General features: G+C 47.2%; 1 protein-coding gene and 1 long non-coding RNA gene across 2 annotated transcripts in view; one reads left to right on the plus strand and one right to left on the minus strand.

Annotated features, from left to right (window-relative positions):
* Positions 1-21,377, plus strand: part of LOC138796066 (uncharacterized) — a 49,547-nt gene that overhangs the window by 18,040 nt on the left and 10,130 nt on the right. The window lies entirely within an intron of this gene.
* Positions 1,841-18,113, minus strand: XKR5 (XK related 5). The gene is made up of 7 exons (XM_069975959.1): positions 17,984-18,113; positions 14,485-14,668; positions 14,145-14,332; positions 13,525-13,734; positions 11,248-11,417; positions 8,675-8,786; positions 1,841-6,352 (listed from the first exon to the last, which is right to left on the minus strand). The coding sequence occupies exons 1-7, from the start codon at positions 18,054-18,056 to the stop codon at positions 5,274-5,276; spliced, it is 2,016 nt and encodes a 671-aa protein (XP_069832060.1). The 5' UTR covers positions 18,057-18,113; the 3' UTR covers positions 1,841-5,273.

The following is a 21,377-nucleotide window of genomic DNA, read 5'->3' on the forward strand; positions in this document are numbered from 1 at the left end:
TAAGAAGTTAGATGCAGCCCTAGGAAGTCCGGGAAAACATTGATATGGCCTATGGCTGAATCCATGTTGGTCAGGACTCCATAGGGTTGCATCCAACTTCTTTAGACATCGGTAACCAAATGCAGAATGATCAGACGCGAGCATGCTGGAGTTGCGCTAATTTTTCACATCCATTTGCATAGCATAAAGGTATTCATATATATATTATATATATAAAATTTTTCTTCTTCGTTTGTTTCTTCTCCTGTGGTCACCCGGTTCTGGTAACATTGGGATTTCATAGCCCTTAGTTACTAACAATGCCTGTAGGTGAGTGATATATGGATGGAGTCAGCAGTGACCTTTATCTATTGTTACAGTAACATCATGACCCGTATTTACCCTGCTCACAAATGTCACATTACCCAGGACGCAATACGCTAAAATTAGGCACAATAGTGCTAGGACCTGAGCCAGGACAGGTGTGAAATCCTGGGCCTCCGCCTCAATGAAGAGAGGTTCTATTCTCTTCGGTTTCTCACTGATCAGAATACAGGACACATCGGAACATTAATCCTCAACCGGTACAGCTCATTGGATTTAGTTTCCCTTCCTGGATTTAGAGGGAGATTTATCAAACATGGTGTAAAGTGAAACTGGCTCAGTTGCCCCTAGCAACCAATCAGATTCCGCCTTTCATTTTCCAAAGAGTCTGTGAGGAATGAAAGGTGGAATCTGATTGGTTGTTAGGGGCAACTGGGCCAGTTTCACTTTGCACGTTTGATAAATCTCCTCCTTAGTATATGTCTCCTGTATAGAGATCAGCAAACCTGCCGAAGTTCGGGTTCGTATGAACCTGAACTCTCGGCGTCTGATTCCCGTTGTCTGCAGCCTCCGTAAAGAGGGTGGATACAGCTGCAGGACCGCCTGGAAAACTGGGATACAGCCTATGCGTTTGGAAAACAGTGGTGAACAGTTCGGCATCTCTGGTCAACACGACCAGGAGGAATTGCTGTTATCACCGCAGCAGCCAATGCATCGGGGACATAGAGATATCGGCCACTTTTCTCATCTCATCAATAGATACTGTAATAGGGTTGGTGATGACTAGAGATGAGCGAACCTGGAGCATGCTCGAGTCAATCCGAACTTTCGGCATTTGATTAGTGATGGCTGCTGAACTTGGATATGTGGAAAACATGGATATAGTCATTGGCTGTATCCATGTTTTCCAGACAACCTTAGAGCTTTATCCAACTTCAGCAGCCACCGCTAATCAAATACCGAACGTTCGGGTTCGGATCGACTCGAACCCGGTTCGCTCATCTCTAATGATGACGAACGCAGACTTGCCAGCAGAAAAAAAAGGCTTCTCATCATCTTTATTATGCAACTTTTGCTCAAGTGCCCAGGGGGTGTTCCCCAGTGCAGCAAAAGCCCAGGCAAGTTTATATCCATCTGCCCTGTTTGACTAAGGGTCAGTTCACACATAGTAAAATCGGCGGAATTCTGTGGCGAAGCTCTCTGCAGCGGAATCCTGCCTGCCCACTGTTTCAATGGGATGGCTTGAGTGCCTTCCATTCAATTGTTAATTCTTTGAGCAGAGGGCCACGGAAGTAGAGGCGCATTAGCTCCTTTATCCGGCTAACAGCCAGTAGATAAAAAAGGATATGAACTGGACTTACCTAGGCTGTTGCTGTTCTGGGAAACACCCCTTGGGCACTTTAACCTAAAGGCTTATATCTCGGCACTGGTGGGGACTATTGCAAAAAAAGGTATGTAGGGAAAACATGATCTTTACAGTGCAGGAGACATCAGGGTAGGAAAAGGAAACCATCAGAGCCGCGCACCGCGTAACCACATTGCTGTTTATTTTGTAAAGGAATACAAAAAGTGTAAGTAACCGTACTATAAGTAACAGTCAAATACATCTAACACAACAGTACTCAGAGCGGACTCTTAGTATCATTGGTTTGATATTACATCATATTTCACCATCAATAACTGATTTAGTGCCAAAAATAGTCTCACACTCTTTACTTGGTATACAGGGCTCTCCCTTTAAATTTAAAGTGGTTACCTTAAACTGTCACTGCCCCTTTAATTCGGACTATCAAAGCCCTTTTTAGTACCATCTTCTACCATTACTGTACGTATATTATTCAATACATTGTATATTATATTCAAAATATAACTTAAAGTGACTAAATGAAATGTAATAAAACACAAAGCAAAAAGTTTATACTGCACAGCAAAGCATCATGGGACACGTCAGTGCACCCCTCTGCCCCACATCAGATGGAGATGGGTGGAATGTATACAAGACGAGTCCTTTGTACAGTCTGTACCTCGGGGATAGCATTAAATCCCATAAAATGCAAGACCGTGGGGGTTAATAAATACTTTACATTATAATATAGAAATGTATATGAAAACCTACCAGGCTACAAAATATATTAATAAATTAAGACTAGTATTAAGGCGTAATGCAGTAGACATTCAGTCGATTCCAGGTGTCGCCTTCCGTCCAGTACTAAATATAAGAGATATAGAGAAAAATTCCAGTAGTCTGGAAATATAAGATTACTGAATAGATAACAGGATATAGCATAATATATCTATATGTGGCTTCCTGTAACCCTCATGGGCTGACCACCCGGCCACTTACATGTAGTAAAAAAATATTAGCAAGATTTCCAAATTATTAGAAGCCCAGCTAATGGAAGGTAGTTACATTTAATAATCCAGCACATAGTAAATGTGATGAGACCTTTCAGATTATCAGAAGAACAATCAAGAAATATTAGTGTGCAAGCATGAAAGAGTGCAGGTCTAATTTTGCACATTACATTTATCTTGTCTGCTCCACCATGAACCATCACCTCACAGTCACTCGCCACCAAGGACCCAAAAACTCCAGATGATAGGATGATTCCAGATTACAGGATAAACAGTACAGGTCCTTTTACATTATCAGAATTCTAGGCGGCAAATATGGCTGAATAGCAAGATTGTCGCTCGTTTTCAGTGCCTTTATGTAGCCCGAGAAATAGAGTACCCGGGTTGCACGAATGATCCTTGTATCATTCGTGCAGCCCTGGAAACTGACAGCAACTGTGCTGTCAGTTTCCAGATCACAAGTAGTCTATACTTACCATCCACGCTGCTTGTAATCTGGCATCTGGCTTCTTCACTCTTACAGCCCCCAACTGGATCTTCTGGCCCCACCTCATCTGGCTGTCAATTATTCCAGCGGGGGTGGCGGCCTAAAGTTACAGCAACGTCCGGAGGCCCGGAGAACCAGATGCCAGATCACAAGTAGCATGTATGGTAAGTATAGACTTCTTGTGATCTGAACACTGACAGCATGGATACTGTCATACTGTATCTGTGTTACCAGTCTCCTTTTATCTTTTTACATAACCCTCTTTACACAGGAAGATGTATGGCCAACAGGGATAAATTTTAAAGCCTGCTCAAATTACCCGATCAGCCGAGCCAGCAGAGCTCCTGGCTCATAATGGGTCCGTGTAAAAAGGCCTTTAAGAATCTTGGGTCACAGATGGGAACATTACGGTTTAAAAATATCAACTATGCACAATTACATAGACGAGTAGATGACATGCCCTGCTATATAAAGTCACTGATACTGACGAATGTTCTTCCTGGCAGTCAGAACACTGAAGACAAGTGTAACAAGTGGTCATTCACATGGATAGCAATAAATGTAAATGGCCGCACGAACATCTGTGCCGCATGATTACTTGGGGTTTCTAAAAACACTGCAAATGAGCACCGATCTTGCTTGCATCCTTGCACGGCCCCGTATCAGGCCAAGTAAAAGGACCTTTAGTCTATTCAGGTTCCTCATATCCAAGTTTACAACATCCTCAGAACTAACTTGCCCAGAGTTCCACTACTAGGGGGCGCCAAGACAAAATGTCAAAGGAATCCCGAACAGCAATATGCTACAATTTGAGGGCAGACAGTGATGGACAGGCTCTCTACCAGCATTGTTTATATGGCTCTTGGTGCTGCTGACTGGAGGAGATACTGCCGATAAGACTCTCTTTATGCAATGTCATATATATATTATATATATATATATACACACACACACACACACTGTAAATACTCAGGACACTGTGCAGTAAGTATTCTCAGTAGTAGTTTAGCTCTGTAGATGCCCCTTGCTGTAGCATACCTGTCTCATCATTAGAGGGGCAGCAGCTAGTTTACTAGTTTATTGTGAGTCAGAAGCCTCAGTGTTAAAGGAGAACTCTGGACAAGCCGATAAACACAGTGCGAACAAGCGGGTGTTTGAATATAAAAAGCATCTCTATACTTGCCTGCCCCTGTAGTACCATGTCACAAGCTCACTAGCCCAGGGTGAGCGGTGTCCCGCCCTGGTCACTGACTGGCTGAGTGGACATTCCTGAGCCGCGTTGTGACATTGCAGGAGATTCAGGAGCCGGCAGCGGCCAGTGAGCCTTTGACACTGCACTGAAGGGGCATGGGGACAGGTAAGTATTGATTCTTTATGTTCCTGCACCCCGTGCCTGCACTGGTTTCTTTTGTTTTGGCCATACTCATAAAAAGGTGACATCACAAGCAATTCCCTTTAACATCCCAAAAAAAATAAAATATATATATATATATTATAATAATCACCCAACAATGTATATGGTTATAGAAACATTCTAAGAAACAGTGCCACACACGTGAAAGGCTTTGTTCCTTTTGAGACCCAAAACTTTCAGATGCATTTTCAAGCTTTTAGACAATTGGACTTTTTTGAGCCTTAATTTAGCCAAGTTAACATAGCCTAAATGGGGTGGAGTTGTAATACCACCGAAAATGTGCTGTTTTTGAAAAAAGGCAGCAATCTTATTCTAATGCTGAACATACAGAAATACAAACAAGGCATAGGACAGTGATAGTCACAAATACATACATACATATATATCTCCCAACAGACCTTGTAAAGCACATAGATATTGATCATTATTATATAGGAACTTGGTGGTTGTATAGTTCGGGATGAGAAACCAGAACTGCACATTATGGGCAATGAGGTTTGGGAATTTTCCAAATACTGTGTTTGATACTTGACGGGCACCGTGCCATGTACCGTCTATTAACAACTAGTCAACATTGTTACGACACTGGTGGTGCTATCCACATTGAGATCCACCCTCAAGAACCATTAAAGAGGATAACTGATGCTAAGTACTCATCCTATCGAACATAGGGACCTGTCAAGTGACCTGGGATTCCTCCAGAAGTCATAGGAGCTAAGTTCTTGTGATCAAATGTTCTAGCCTTCTCCTGGCCTTTGTCTCCTCCCGTGGTCCAGCATCTACAGCAGAAGCTTGAGGTTTTGGAGTGGATGTGAAGCAAGGTTGTTCTTCTTGGATGAGTCTTCCTTTCACAGATGGAGGGAGAACCCCAGCGGATAATAAACGATAACCCTTTGTCCCCAAAGACTCTGTAATCTCAGAGTCATCAGTGGTCATCTCAGATTCGTCACCTATACTTCCAACATCTTCTGCAATGCTCCTTTGGAAGTTACTATTGGTAGCCAGACCAAGAATAGGACTCACACACACGATTGGGAGGTCCTGGTTTTCAACTGGGTCAAGTTCTTTTATGGGGCTGTCTATTGCAAGTTTCTTGGGGACCTCTACAATGCATATTGTCCCATTGCCAGTTGGTATTATGCCATCTGTGTGGGCACTGAAGTACAGCGTGCCACTCCCAATCATCCCATTGCTTGGGGAGCAAGGGGTAGCCACCTCTGGTAATTTCCCAGGAGGCACATTATCAACCATATCGTCTTTGACTTCTTGAAGACTCTCATACGTAGAGAACTCTTGTGGACCAAACTTGTGACCTTGCCCGACGCCCACTGGTGTTCTGCCTAAAGACCATGATTCAGACATTAAGAAGCCGCCTTTCCCATGGCCTTCAGATACACTATTATTCTTGACCATAGGTTGCTGGGCATCTGCTTCACCTTGAAGACAGAAAAGGTCACCAATACCACCATCACCAAAGGCAGCATTGATTTTTGAAATGTTTCCAGTTTTCATGGCTAGCTTCAGAAGCAACAAGCGATGGTGTTTTTCGGCAACCTGTCTCCAAGGCAGGTCTTCCTGGTTGACAGTTTCCTGGTCTTTAGTTTTTGGATTATAGTTCTCAGTTGGAAATGCATCATCTGCTGTCTCTTTCGGAGATTTATTCCACCATTTGAAGGAGTAAGCAGTCTCTTCTTCCCTCACATGACCTCCCGAGCCAGTTTTTTTGAAGCTTTGGGAGATTTCTGTCGATTTGGGGTGCAGAAGTGTGTAATATATGACCAAGGCAGCACAGCCTGCAGATCAAAATAGAAAGCAAATTACCATAAAATGGATTGTGGTCAGCCTGTGCGTCACAATATTTTCCACTTCCAGGACTTCTCCTGTGCCTCGTTTTAAAGGGGTTATCCAGTGCTACAAAAACATGGCCACTTTTTTTCAGAGACAACACGACTCTTGTCTCCAGTTCAGGTGCGGTTTGCAACTAAGCTCCATTCACTTCAATGGAACCCCGCCCAGGTTGGAGACGAGAGTGGGGCTGTCTCTGAAAGAAAGTGGCCATGTTTTTGTAGCGCTGGATAACCCCTTTAATTCTTATCTACCACCAAAACCCATCCACCTTCTATTCCTCAAACATTTAGGTACAGACACACACAGCTGCCATGGTGCTATAGAGAAGCGCCCCTCAAACTATGAGGCGATGGTCGCTGGTAAGGGGACGCTCACAGTCTGGTGAGGTGCGAGGTCCCTGTCTCTGCCGCATCTGTGTACAACAGGGACTCCAGGGGGAAACTACACTTATAATGGCCACCCTGTATTATCAGCATAGGGCCTGTGATGTTCTCATGAACATGGTTACATAGTGTAAGGGAGCTGCGGAGGAACAGAAGAGGGAGACAACCTTGCCCTATCCTTGGACTGTGAATAGGCAAAGTAGTGTGGGGGGAAATGGGGTAAGGAGGGAAGAGAGGATCTGGGGGAAGGGGAGGTGAGTCAGTGCTGCTATTAGCGGGAAGAGGGGTAGTAAATAGGGCTACCAGATGGGGAAATGGGTGAGGATGGGAACAGGACTGCTGCAGTGTGGTGTTGGTTTCCTGCAGGTATAGCAGTATGTATTTCTGTACTGCTATGTTAGTTTACTACAGATGGAGCAGTATGTATTTCTGCAGTGTGGTGTTTGTTTACTACAGGTGGAGCATTATTTATTATTGCACTCCAGTATTGGTTTACTACTGGAGGAGCAGTGTTTATTGTTGCGATGTTTGTTTAATATAGGTGGAGCAGTATTTTTTTGTTGCAGTGTTGTTTTACTACAGGTCAAGCATGTATTCATTGTTGCGGTGTTGGTTTACTATAGGTAGAGCAGTATTTATTTCTGCACTGCATTGTTGGTTTACTACAGGTGGAACAAGTATTGCCAAACTGTGGTTCTGTTTTTTTGCTGGTAGAGAAGTATTTATTGCTGCGCTGTGGTGCTGGTTTGGCACTACCAAGGGGCCTATTCCATGGAGCGATAATCGCTCCATGGAATAGAGAGAACGATCAGCCGATGATCGTGCCATCGGCTGATCGTTCATTTAGGTTTAAACCTAAAATCATCGTTCGCCACCAGCGCATTGCTACGGTGGAATAGAAGTGCGCGGCGGCGACCAATAATTTCAAAGCATCAGAAATTTACCTGTCTGGGCTGCAGGCCTTCTCCCGGTCCCGCGCGGCAGCATCAGCTCCGGAGCGGGGCTGTCTGAACTGACAGACCACTGGCCGGAACCGCCACGGCCATTGATTGGCTGAGCGGTCTGTCAGTTCAGACAGCCCCGCTCCGGAGCTGATGCTGCCGCGCGGGACCGGGAGAAGGAGAAGACCTGCAGCCTGGACAGGTAATGTATGAAACAAGGGCTGCAGGGACATCGGTAACAATGTCCCTGCAGCCAAACGATCAATGGGGCCATGGAATAGGCCCAGTAAACGAGCGCCGATCTAGCAAATCGGCGCTCATTTACATCATTGTTCGAGCCCTGCTCGGCCCGTGGAATAGGACCCTTAGGGATAATATGTGGCGGTATTTGGAGCTGCGTGGCAGTATGTGTTTGTTGGTGAGGCCCCAGCATCAACATGGATTGCCAGAGAGGCCTGGGTACAAAACAGACATACATGGGCTGGGAGTTGTAGTTTCGCAACAGCTGGAGGGCCAAGGTTCCCTACCCCTGACCTAGAGTATTAGGAGATAGAGCATGTGTCACAGACAAGAAGCACAGATGTTAGCAGCAGCAGCAGCTTGCTGATGGTTTCGCTGCACGGTGAATGGAAACTACACGAAGCGTCAGAGAGATATTACAGAGGCGGATTTGACATTCTTACACTACATATAAGTAATCCTAATCCTCGGAGCGGGGTCACTTTGTAAATTGCATCATACATTTTTAATCTGGAAACGATCACTTGTTGAGGCAGCTCTGCTCCCGGCCATTTATTACACTAAGTGTCTCCGATTACAACGCGTTTCCAGTGAAGATGAAATAAAGCTTTGTGGTTGTGTCTCTCACAGAGGAGTCCATTGATAGGGAGCTGTAAGTCAGCTCGTGTCTCTATGAAGCTTATCTAATCATTCATCCACTCACCGATGAGAAATCCCGACATGACGGCCACAGACAGCTTCACGTTGCTCCACACTGCCCCCTGCAGGAATTTTGTGGCTAGCAGCAGCAGGATGCAGTTTTCTAATAACATGATCTATAGGATGATAAAGGGGCACAATGACAATTACAGAACATAAATTCCATGTGCAACACACATATATTACATTATATCTAAAATAAAAGTGATTTACACTGCTATCACAAGCACCAGGCTGAATCTGTGAAACCTATAAGCCTATATCCACACAGTTATGTGCCAAAGTGCAATGCATGTCACACGTGCAGCAGTTCACACTGTGCATTGCACCAAATATTGTTTTGCACACACAATTCAAGTACGTCAGAATGAGTCACATGTCGCTTATTCCACTGTGCACTGTGGATCCCCCCCCTTCCCCTGGAAAAAATATCCTGAGTGAACGTACCCCAAAACTGTCAGTTTAATCCAACGTAGCAGCATGAACATAAATAGTTTTTACTTTTTGCTTTTATCAACACTAGTAATAGGGGCTGATCAATATATAGAGAAGTCCCAAGGCTAAAGGAGCCTATACACCTTCAATAGCTGTTAACTGCTGGCTAATCGATTGTTCAGTCATCTCTCCCATCCTGCCAACATCCATGTGTTCCCTAAGGGGAGGGGTATGCTGGAGAAAAAAAAAACAACTTTCTGGCTGAAACTTCTCTCTCTGAGAACAAAACGGTTGGGCAGTTGAATTCCATTACACCCAACCCCTATCTTCACCGACATCTGTGGATACTTTGAAGACCACCATGCACTTAATACTAATATCTGAGCCCCCTGCAGCCAACATCAGTATAGATTGTATACGGACCATTACAGTGTAATGGGCCTATTACACAGGTCGTCAGAGGAGCAAACGAGCGCTCTCAGCGCTCGTTTGCTCCTCGTTCCCCGCTCACTGCCGCCGCTATTCAGCGAGCGGGTGAGTGCGGGAGGGGGCGGCGGGGAGCTGCGGGGGGGCTGCCCGGGTGATTGCTGATCGTCCGGGCAGCACATAGGATATAGCAGCGTCTGCTGCCGACGCTCCTATTCAACGGAGCAACGGCAGCAGATCGCTGCTATATCAGTTGCTTGTTTTCAACATGTTGAAAAACAAGCGACTGCAACGATCAGCCGACATGAACGATGTTGGCTGATCGTTGCACTCTATTCCACGGGACGATTATCGTCCGTAGCTGCCGATATCGGCCAAATACGAACGATAATCGTTCCGTGGAATAGGGCCTTAACTGAGCAAAAGCATAATAATAAAAATAAAATGAAATGATAATAAAACCATATCATATTATATACCAGTCCTACCACCCCTGGTCCTCTATATAGCAGAAATGGTCTTGTTTCTGGGGTACTGTAGCCACGTCTCCTATTGGCTTCCATAGGAGCTGCTACCCTACAATGAGTACCGAGCCCACTACATCCAGCACCCGATCAATCAGCTATTGATAGCCTATCAATACTTTTGGCCATTTAACTATGAAAGCTGACTAAAAGACAATGGTCTGTTGCCCTTAGCAACCAGAGTTTAGCTTAAAGGGGTTGTCCAGTGAAATTTTTTTTTCTTTCAAATCAACTGGTTTCAGAAAGTTAAATAGATTTGTAATTTACTTCTATTTAAAAATCTCAAGTCTTTCCATACTTATAAGCTACTATATATCCTGCAGGAAGTGTTGTTTGTTTACATTCAGAAACATTGCTCTCTACTGACATCTCTGGCGGAGTCAGGAACTGTCCAGCGCAGCAGCAAGTCCCCATAGAAAACCTCTCCTGCTCAGGACAGTTCCTGACTCCGCCAGAGATGTCAGTAGAGAGCACTGTTTCTGAATGTAAACAAACAACACTTCCTGCAGGATATATAGTAGCTTATAAGTATGGGAAGACTTGAGATTTTTAAATAGAAGTAAATTACAAATCTATTTAACTTTCTGATACCAGCTGATTTGAAAGAAAACATTTTTTCGCTGGACAACCCCTTTAAATTTCACCAGAGCTCTGACTGGTTGCTAGGGGCAACAAAGCCGGCTTTACTATTAGACAGTTCTTTATTATCTCCCTGTATATAGACTTGGCTCAGATTTATCTGAAGACAAATACAGTCTGTTGCCCATAGCAACCATTCACGGCTCAACTTTCATTTGCTCTGGTACTCTGGTTGCTATGGACACCAAAGAGTTTCACTTTTAGGGCCTGTTCACACTGAACAAATTCGGTGAAATTCTGCAGCGGAATCCTGTATGTCTGGTGGCCCTTCCATAGATGCACTGTTTGACACTGGGGCAGACGGGATTCCGCAGCGGAGCTCTCTGCTGCGGAATCCCACCTGCCTCAGCATCAAACATTCCGCTGAATTTGCTCAGTGTGAACAGGCCCTTAAACGGCTCTGGTTAACTGAAAGGCAAGTTCTCATTGGTTGCTATGGGCAACAAAGACCGTGGTATCCATCTGCCTCAAAGAACATTATGTAATCCAGAAAACACCTTTAATGAATGTGTTTAGATAAAGGTGATGTCTCCAATAACTAAGATGTCCTTACCACATAAAAGATGGCAACTCGATACCGGGAAGGCCCATCCCTGACATTAATAAAGCAGAAGACATAGACTGCGCCAAGAAGGATATTGAACAGTCTCCAGTAACATGGTGTGGAGATAACATCGGTCTGCTGAGCCACCAGCCAGAAGGACATCACCAGCCAGTGAGCGCCTGCGGGGAGACACAGCGTCAGCGACAGGGAGAGAGCGCCAGACATACACCCAGCAGCCACAACAATAAAACCACTGTATACATCCCACCCATAATAATAATGTAAATAAAAAACAGATCTGACCCATGGAGGCCTGGACTTCTCAATATAATGTCTTGTGGCATCTGCACCAACACAACAGCAGCTGATCCTGCACGGTGTGAGGTGCGGCATCTATGGATGGGACTTGTCTCTCCAGCACATCCCACAGATGATCAATAGGACTGTGAACAATGTCTGCAGTATGGCCCCCGGGGGCTTTATCCTGCTGACCGCTACCATTAGAGGGTCCTGCTGCCATGAAGGGAAATGCTTAGTGTGTATAATGGTTAGGTAGGTGGTCCGTGTCACAGTAATGTCCACATGATGCCAGGACACAAGGACTGCCAGGAGAACATTGCCCATCACAGTTCCCCGCCATCTTGTCTTCTTCTCTTGGTACATCCTGGTGCCCTTTCTTCCCCCGGTAAGTGACAGACATACACCCGGCTGACGCTTCCTTCATTGTTCCACAATCCGGTTCTGAAGTTGACATGCCCAACATCGGCCCTTTTGGTGGTGGACAAGGGTCATAATGGGCTCTCGGACTGGTCTGCAGGGCCCCATAGACACGGCGAGCTATGATCCTATCACTGCCAGCAGGAACTATATCTTTTCAGCAATTTACTCTACAGCAGCTAAAGTTAAAGACAAAACACTTCCCATTGATTTAAATGGGAACCTCATTGATTTAATTACTGAAATCGTAATAACACATCCTTTTTATGATGTGATTCTGCCTGTAAGCAGTGTGGTTTACTCCCATTTAATGGGGATGTATCATTGGAAAATTGCCTATTCTTTTTAAAGGGGTACTCCAGCGTGGGGGTTATTTTTGGATCTGGCCGGGGAGGAGGTGGCTGAGAGAAAAGACGTCCACTCTCCTCCCCGGTTCCAGCGGAGGGAACTGTATCACGGCGGGCTCCGGTCCCCAGCCGCTTCCTGGTGTCTAACGCGGGCTCGAGACATGATGTCTCAAGTCCGCTCAGCCAGTCAGTGACAGAGACGGGATCTGAGAGGATTTAAAACGGATCCTGCCTCAGTCACTGACTGGCTGAGCAGACCTGAGACGTCACGTCTCTGGCCCGCGTCAGACACCTGGAAGCGTCCGGGAACCGGAGACCGGAGTGCCGCGATAAGGCACCCGCCGCTGGAACCGGGGAGGTGAGAGGACTTCTTTTTCCTCAGCCACCTCCTACCCGGCCAGATCCAAAATTAGCCCCCACGCTGGAGTACCCCTTTAAGCTTTTTTTTTTTTTTTTTCCTTTTATAATTTTCTCTTTTATAGTTTATATTATAAAATCTTGCAGTATTCACTCTCATCACTAGACCTAAAAGAAAGCTGAGACTTCCTGTTCTGCATATGATCAGAGGAGGCTGATGTAAGGTGATCTGTATAGCATTACAGTGAAGGATGATATCACTGGGGACTTCAATAGAAGCTCACAGCTCAGCCTCCCCCTCCCAGAGGAACGACCTCTTCAAAGGTCACAGAGTATGCCCAATACTGCTTCACATTCATCTTAATGGAAAGGTCCTGTCTATTGTCTACGTCCATAGGGTTTGCTGTAAAGCATTTCACTAAATGCTAATGAAAACATGTCATGCAAGAAAAAAAAAAAAATACTTCAAGAAAATATATCACGCATGACAGACACCACTGCTACCAAATAATCAATGTTATTAACTTTATCTGTCACTGGTTTTAATGTTATGGCTGACCAGTCTTATAAAGGCTTATATTGGAAAGAGACCATCTCCCAGTAGCACAGAGTATTTCAGGAGAGTGGTGTGCTGATCTTGTGAGAGACCATGACCTGGAAAGGCAAGGACGCAGGTAACTTACAGATGTTAAAGTGACATTGTGAGAAGTAGGGTGCCCAGCAGCACAGAGTATTTCAGGAAACTAATGTGCTTATAGGGGGCAGTGACCTGTCCAGTCAGATAATGATAGAAGGGAAGGGAAAGGGAAAGGAAGATGTGGTGAGTGATACCCAGCAGCACAGAGTATTTTAGAACAGCCCTCACCTCCTACAGCAAACACCCAGAAGTGATAAACTCTAGCAAACACGATCAGGGCCATCACCCGGGTGCCGATCATACCCATCCTCCACAGTAGCTGGCACAATGCCGATGCCCATGGTAAACACAGATGTCCAGGCCTCAGGAGACATAGGAAGTGACTGAAGGAGACCAGAGCCCAGGATAAGGACAGGAGACACAGCAAGGCACTGCTAACTGGAAGAAATACAAAGTTATTAGCAGGATTTTTAGTACTAATGTGAGGTTGAATGTATACAGGTATGTACACCTCCCACTAAACTTAATATATACAAATATATACACAGTGAGCTCCCCCTAGTGGTAGTTGCAGACAGCTACAACTGTATATGTACCTGTCACTTTAAAAATAAAACTTTTTGAAATGTCGTAGAGACGCCAAAAGTTTTGATCAGTCAGGGTCTGGGTGCTTAGCTAAAACGAGCAAGGAGAAGCACTAGACTGAGTGCTTCTCTCCCCACTCTCTATGCGCGTGACACAAGACTGCCCCATACACTTACATGACTGATCAACTTTTTGACTTTTCTTTTTAATGATCCCCTATTAAACTAGATGATGCAAAGCCCTTACCCCATGAGAAAACCCACCTGCATAGACATCAGCATACTCCTGGGTCATGTATATATAGGTCTGGAGCAGCAGTTGTGGCAGGGCCTGTAGTAGGACTTCCACTAGCCGGAGAAGTGACAGGTCTCCCTGCTTCATCACCAGCTCCTGCTCCTCATGGACACTCCTGTTTTTACTCCACAAAACAAGACGCAGAGAATCTACATGTCTGTCGTGAAAAACGAAACCTGGTTTCACAATAAACACTTAAGAAAAGCTATTGAACAAACGACAACCTACAGACAAGGCTTCAGTAAATGCACTGCATCTAAGCAAAATCGTATGGATACAGAAATATTATAGAAGTCACTGACTACATACCGCTTCAGGATCCCAAGCTGCAAGATGTGAGTCAGACTCAAGGTGAAGCAGTGTTGGTGTCCATCAGCCAAGAACCAGGCAAAACTGATAACTTGGATAAAACAGCCGGGAAGGAGCAACCCAAGAGTCCATCCTGCCCACAGGAACTCTGCACTGATGAAGTAGTGTACAACCGCAGCACACTCTGCCGGCAAAACACAACATCTGTGAGATTCGAGGAAATGCAATAATAGTATAATACTGCCCCCTATGTACAAGAATATAACTACTATAATACTGCCCCTATATACAAGAATATAACTACTATAATACTGCCCCCTATATACAAGAATATAACTACTATAATACTGCCCCTATATACAGGAATATAACTACTATAATACTGCTCCTATATACAAGAATATAACTACTATAATACTGCTCCTCCGCCGGTGGTGCTGGCTGGGTTTTGGTGTGGCATTTTTGGGTCTGGTCCTGTGGCATGGGGGTTGCAGGGCCCTTCCTTGGCCTCCCTTCCCTGACTGTGCACGCCTGCGGGGGTGGTGGTCACTGACCGGCACAGTGTGGACTTCGTGTAGGGACCCATGTGTATCAGATACCTGCACGAGGTACATGGGGCAGTGTGGCTTGATCAATTCACATACAGAATTCTGATGTTTTTTATGCAGCCGAGAGGTACTAGTATCAGCCATAGGTGTGAGGTGCAGCACTCTTTTTCTTCCCTGAACCATATTTTGTTTCTCTCTTTTCTCCGTGTTTTGCACTCCTCCTGGTGAGACCCACATGACCGCAATTAGCAGGAGACACCTGAGTGCTCATGGTTCTAATCCCTCCTGTCTGTCCCATTCTATCTTTGATAGCTATGGTGAGTGCAATACCTTATCCAGACTTGTGCTGTTTGGGGGCAGCTTCCTCCGCCGGTGGTGCTGGCTGGGTTTTGGTGTGGCATTTTTGGGTCTGGTCCTGTGGCATGGGGGTTGCAGGGCCCTTCCTTGGCCTCCCTTCCCTGACTGTGCACGCCTGCGGGGGTGGTGGTCACTGACCGGCACAGTGTGGACTTAGTGTAGGGACCCATGTGTATCAGATACCTGCACGAGGTACATGGGGCAGTGTGGCTTGATCAATTCACATACAGAATTCTGATGTTTTTTATGCAGCCGAGAGGTACTAGTATCAGCCATAGGTGTGAGGTGCAGCACTCTTTTTCTTCCCTGAACCATAACTACTATAATACTGCCCCTATATACAGGAATATAACTACTATAATACTGCTCCTATATACAAGAATATAACTACTATAATACTGCTCCTATATACAAGAATATAATTACTATAATAAAATGTAATGAGGTGGAAAGTAAAGAATGGGGCACTCACCAATAACATCAAGCTTGACAGTCCTTTATTGCATGCGACTCAGAACCTAGGTAAGGGAGGACAGCTGGACTTGGCAGGCGCGTACACCCCCAGAACGTCGCAAGGGCATGAAACGTCGTTCTGGTGGTGTACGTGCCCACCAAGTCCAGCTGTCCTCCCTTACCTAGGATCTGAGTCGCATGCAATAAAGGACTGTCAAGCTTGATGTTATTGGTGAGTGCCCCATTCTTTACTCTCCACTTCATTATAACTGCTATAATACTGTTCTTATGTACAGGAATAAGACTCCTGTGACCACATGGCTGCACCGCTCCCCTTGTGTATGTACTTTCTATGGAGCAGTCTCTGTAGGTCTCTATGAGTGACAGTCAGAACTTGAGCGTCCTCCTCTTTTGACCTCAGGATGTGTCACTTTATCCTGGAGTCGGCAGATAACAAAGCCGCGCTCATCTCTAATGTATGAGCAGCTCCGCGACAAAGAGGTCAGAAAACCGTCTCACAATGACTGCTGCAAAGAGTCCGTGAAAGGGGAGAGGGCCGAGCGATGACGCCTGGAAACTGCTGGGGGAAGGCAGAGCGGAGCGGGAACAATGTAACTAACCCCATAGACTACACTTCCCATATCATCCATAGGGATCGGGGGGCGCTCTGCTTCCTGCCAGAGAGTGGGGACTAATGGGTTCTCACCCAGTCTATCCTCTAGGACACGGCTGTCAAACTCAGGCTCTCCAACTATTGCAGAACTACAATTCCCATCATGCCTGGACAGCATAGCTGGCAGAGAGGTGGAGAAGAGTTACACCATAGACTGTGTATTAGATGAGACCTATAGATGTCAGTGCGGAATAGATTACCTGCACTGTAACTATAAGTGATGCCATGTGTGACCCCCGCCGCCCCACTGCCAGGCAGGATGGCATACAGGAGAGGGCTAGCTGAGATTATATTACAGTATATGATCATATTACATATATGATCTATATAATAAATGGAGTCTTTATGTAAAAAAAATAATAAAAGAAAAATCACTGATCCTGAGTGACATCCTGTATTATACCCCAGAGCTGCACTCACTATTCTGCTGGTGGGGTCACTGTGTACATTACATTACTTATCCTGTACTGATGCTTAGTTACATGTTGTATTATACTCCAGAGCTGCACTCATTATCGTGCTGGTGGGGACAGAGATGGTGGGCACAGGGAAAGGCAGGGCCAGGCACAGGGTAGGGCAGTGCCAGGGATGGGGGCCACAGGGTAGGGCAGTGCCAGGGATGGGGGGCACAGGGTGGGGCAGTGCCAGGGATGGGGGGCACAGGGTGGGGCAGTGCCAGGGATGGGGGGCACAGAGTAGGGCAGTGCCAGGGATGGGGGGCACAGGGTAGGGCAGTGCCAGGGATGGGGGGCACAGGGTAGGGCAGTGCCAGGGATGGGGGGCACAGGGCAGGGCAGTGCCAGGGATGGAGGGCACAGGGTAGGGCAGTGCCAGGGATGGGGGCACAGGGTAGGGCAGTGCCAGGGATGGGGGGCACAGGGTAGGGCAGTGCCAGGGATGGGGGGCACAGTAGGGCAGTGCTAGGGATGTAGGGCACAGAGTAGGGCAGTGCCAGGGATGTGGGGCACAGAGTAGGGCAGTGCCAGGGATGTGGGGCACAGAGTAGGGCAGTGCCAGGGATGGGGGCACAGAGTAGGGCAGTGCCAGGGATGGGGGGCACAGAGTAGGGCAGTGCCAGGGATGGGGGGCACAGAGTAGGGCAGTGCCAGGGATGGGGGGCACAGGGTAGGGCAGTGCTAGGGATGTGGGGCACAGAGTAGGGCAGTGCCAGGGATGGGGGCACAGGGTAGGGCAGTGCCAGGGATGGGGGCACAGGGTAGGGCAGTGCCAGGGATGGGGGGCACAGGGTAGGGCAGTGCCAGGGATGGGGGGCACAGGGTAGGGCAGTGCCAGGGATGGGGGGCACAGGGTAGGGCAGTGCCAGGGATGGGGGGGGGCACAGGGTAGGGCAGTGCCAGGGATGGGTCAGTACCCGGTGCAGTCTGCCCTCCCCGTGGCTCCATGTGTCGGTAGAGCAGGCAGATAATAGGAGAAGCGTGCACTACAACACCCAGCATCCCGCACTCACCCGCCGCCCGCTCCGCCAGGTACAGGAGAAGAGACACAGTCGCGAACCAGCCTATGCCCCCGGCGGCCACCATCCTGCTCCCGCCGGGCCCTGCAACCGGAGCCGGGATCCGTATTTACCGCTTTCCCGCTAACCCGCCACTCACGGTGCTGACTCCGCCCCTCAGACAAACCCCGCCCATACCAGCACCGCCAGTCTCCACGATCGCCCCGCCCTACAGACGAGTAGACGCCCATACTGCCGATACCTCACCGCGCTGACCACGCCCCTAATACTAGACTACTTATAAATCCTTCATTCAATGCGCTGACCCCGCCCTCGTACAGAACACGCCCACACCCACCGAATCGCTGCACGCTGACCCCGCCCTCGTACAGAACACGCCCATTCTCACCTAACCTCTTCACGCTGATCCTATACACAGAACGCCCCTAGTCTTCACTGACTCCGCCTCTGAAATACAAAACCAGCCCATACTCAGACCCCTCCCCTCGGACGCAGGGCCCGCCCATACTCCGCGCCGACCCCGCCCCGCTCACACCTTTTTCCTAACATCTCTGGTTCTCTCCATTCATCTGTTAAAGGGGTTATCCGGCGAAAAAAAATTATTCACAGAATAACACACATTACAAAGTTATACAACTTTGTAATGTATGTTATGTCTGTGAATGGCCCCCTTCCCCGTGTTTCCCCCCACCCACGCTAGACCCGGAAGTGTGGTGCATTATACTCACCGCATGTCGTGTCGTCCACGGTCTCCGATCGTCAGCAGTGACGTCTTCTTCGGGAGTTTGTCGGATCTTCCCGAGTGCCGGCCACCCTCTGCAGCGTCATCCGAAGCTCAGCCGCGATTGGCTGAGCATAACTGTGCTCAGCCAATCGCGGCTGAGCGGCTGATGACGCGGCCACGTCATCAGCTGCTCAGCCGCGATTGGCTGAGCACAGTTATGCTCAGCCAATCGCGGCTGAGCTTCGGATGACGCTGCAGAGGGCGGCCGGCACTCGGGAAGATCCGCCAAGCTCCCGAAGAAGACGTCACTGCTGACGATCGGAGACCGTGGTCGGCACGCGACAGGTAATGTATAGCGCACCACACTTCCGGGTACACGGATGGGGGTGGTGGGACACGGGGAAGGGGGCCATTCACAGACATAACATACATTACAAAGTTGTATAACTTTGTAATGTGTGTTATTCTGTGAATAATTTTTTTTCGCCGGACAACCCCTTTAATCAATGGACTAACTCCGCCCCTGGCCGAACCCCAAGAACAGACCACGCCCACTATCTGCTTTCATGCCCCCCCTGTTAACTATTTAAAGGCGGTACAAGATGAAACCGAGGGGAGGGGTAGTTTTTTATTTTTTTTTTTATTTTTTTACAGTCCAAGTCTGTCCCTTGAAGGATTAGAGTGCTGGAGATGGGATGACATTTTATATTGGGAGACTTCTTTACGGCATTACTGTCATTTATACATGTCAAAAGTTTAGATCCTTTCTGATAAATCATATGATATCAGATAGAGCCAGGAGAAGTGTGCGCCTGAGCTCTTCACTCTCTTAGGGTGGGTTCACACTATGGAATCCGCCCGAATAAGTTCCAGCGGATTCTGTGGCTCGTACCCGTTTGCGGCGCCTTTGCCATAGACACCATTCTATGGCCGAGCCGATTCCGCCTTCCACATGAACGTGGAATCAGGCCAGCCATAGAATGGTGCCTATGGCATGGGCGGATATGCGCGCTGCCGTGAACGGGTACGAGCCACGGAATCTGCCAGAACTTATCCGTGCAGATTTCGTTGTGTGAACCCCCCCCCCCCTCAGAGCTCAGCTGGTGCTCACAGTCCTGCATGTCACTCTAGGACTTGCAGTCATGTCCACACAGTGGGTTCCATTATAAGGACCTGTTCTATAGAATCGTCACGGAGATTCCGCTTGGAATCCCGCCCACAGACTCCGCCTGCTATGTCTTTCAATGGGAGGTCTTGCGCTCGCAATTTTGCTGTAAAACCTGCAATATAACTACTTTTTCCTTTATTTACTTCTTCTGCTCTGTGCAATAAGAGACGTGACTGATGGTGTTTGCTGACATGGAACATTGTACACAGGTGACGCACCTTCCACATTTACACAAGCTCACAATGTTGGCTGCTTCTGGCAGTTCTGTGCAGCAAAGTCTGTACACAGGGTCTCCCAGTCCTAAACCAGGGGCAGCATGACGGTACACGGCCTGTACTCAGACTCCTGGGACAAGAGTTCTATGTCCCAGGACACAGCACCAAGGACCAAGGACACACTATAGCCCCCTTTCTAAGGGATTGTCCAGAATAAGAGAAACATAGGTGCTTTCTTCCAAAAACAGCACCACTCCTGTCCTCAGGTGGTATGTGGTATTACAACTCCATGCACTTCAGTGGAGCTGAGCTGGAATACCACATACCAACTGAGTACAAGGGAAGTGCTGTTTCTGGAAGAAAGCATCTATGTTTCTCTAATCTTGCATAACCCCTTAAGGACAGCAGGCGCATCAGAGCGTACGTGTACGCCCTGTGGGGGCGTGCTCTGGAGCATGCTTAGCTCATCTTGCTTCAGAGCGGGTGGGGACCGACTGCTATCAGTAGCCAGGCCCTCACCCTCAGTGTATTCAATCTAATGTGAGGGTGGGTTTAGACTACGGAATTATCGCGGATAAATGCCGCCAAATTCTGTTGCCTGTACGCACTCACGGGCGTGCGCCTCTTCGCCTGTGCCATAGACACCATACTATGCACGGGCAGATTCTGCATTCCGCCAAAAGAATTGACATGTCAATTCTTTCAGTGGATAGCAGAATCAGCCGGCTCATAGAATGGTGTCTATGGAGCTGACGGAAAGGCACGCAGCCATGAGCGCATTCTAACGGCGGAGTTCAGCGAAATTTATCAGCGAGAATTCCGTAGTCTGAACCCACCCATATAATTAGAGATGAGCGAACCTCAAGCTCAGGCTATAGATTCTAATGGGAACGAGTTTTGCAGTGGATTTGCTGCCATATGCGCAGTGTGAAGTCCGCTGCGGACTTATTATATATGAACCTATAGCTCATTGTTATTATGTTGCTGCTATATGAGAAAACATAACAAACATGTTAGGGCCCTATTACACCAACAGAAAATCTGACAGATTTTTTTTTTTTTAAGCCAAAGCCAGGAATAGATTTGAAAAGAGGAGAAATCTCTGTCTTTCCTTTTATTACCTGTTCTCTGTTTATAGTCAATTCCTGGCTTTGACTCTGTCAGATATCTGTCAGATAATCTGTTGGTGTAATAGGGCCCCTATGCTTATCTCAGGCTCTATTATAGTCTAGGAAAACCATCTCCTGCTATTAGTCAGATTGGGTGGCCGGAAGGGCATTT

This window comes from Dendropsophus ebraccatus, chromosome 6, assembly GCF_027789765.1.
Source record: "Dendropsophus ebraccatus isolate aDenEbr1 chromosome 6, aDenEbr1.pat, whole genome shotgun sequence".
Lineage (NCBI taxonomy): Eukaryota > Metazoa > Chordata > Amphibia > Anura > Hylidae > Dendropsophus > Dendropsophus ebraccatus.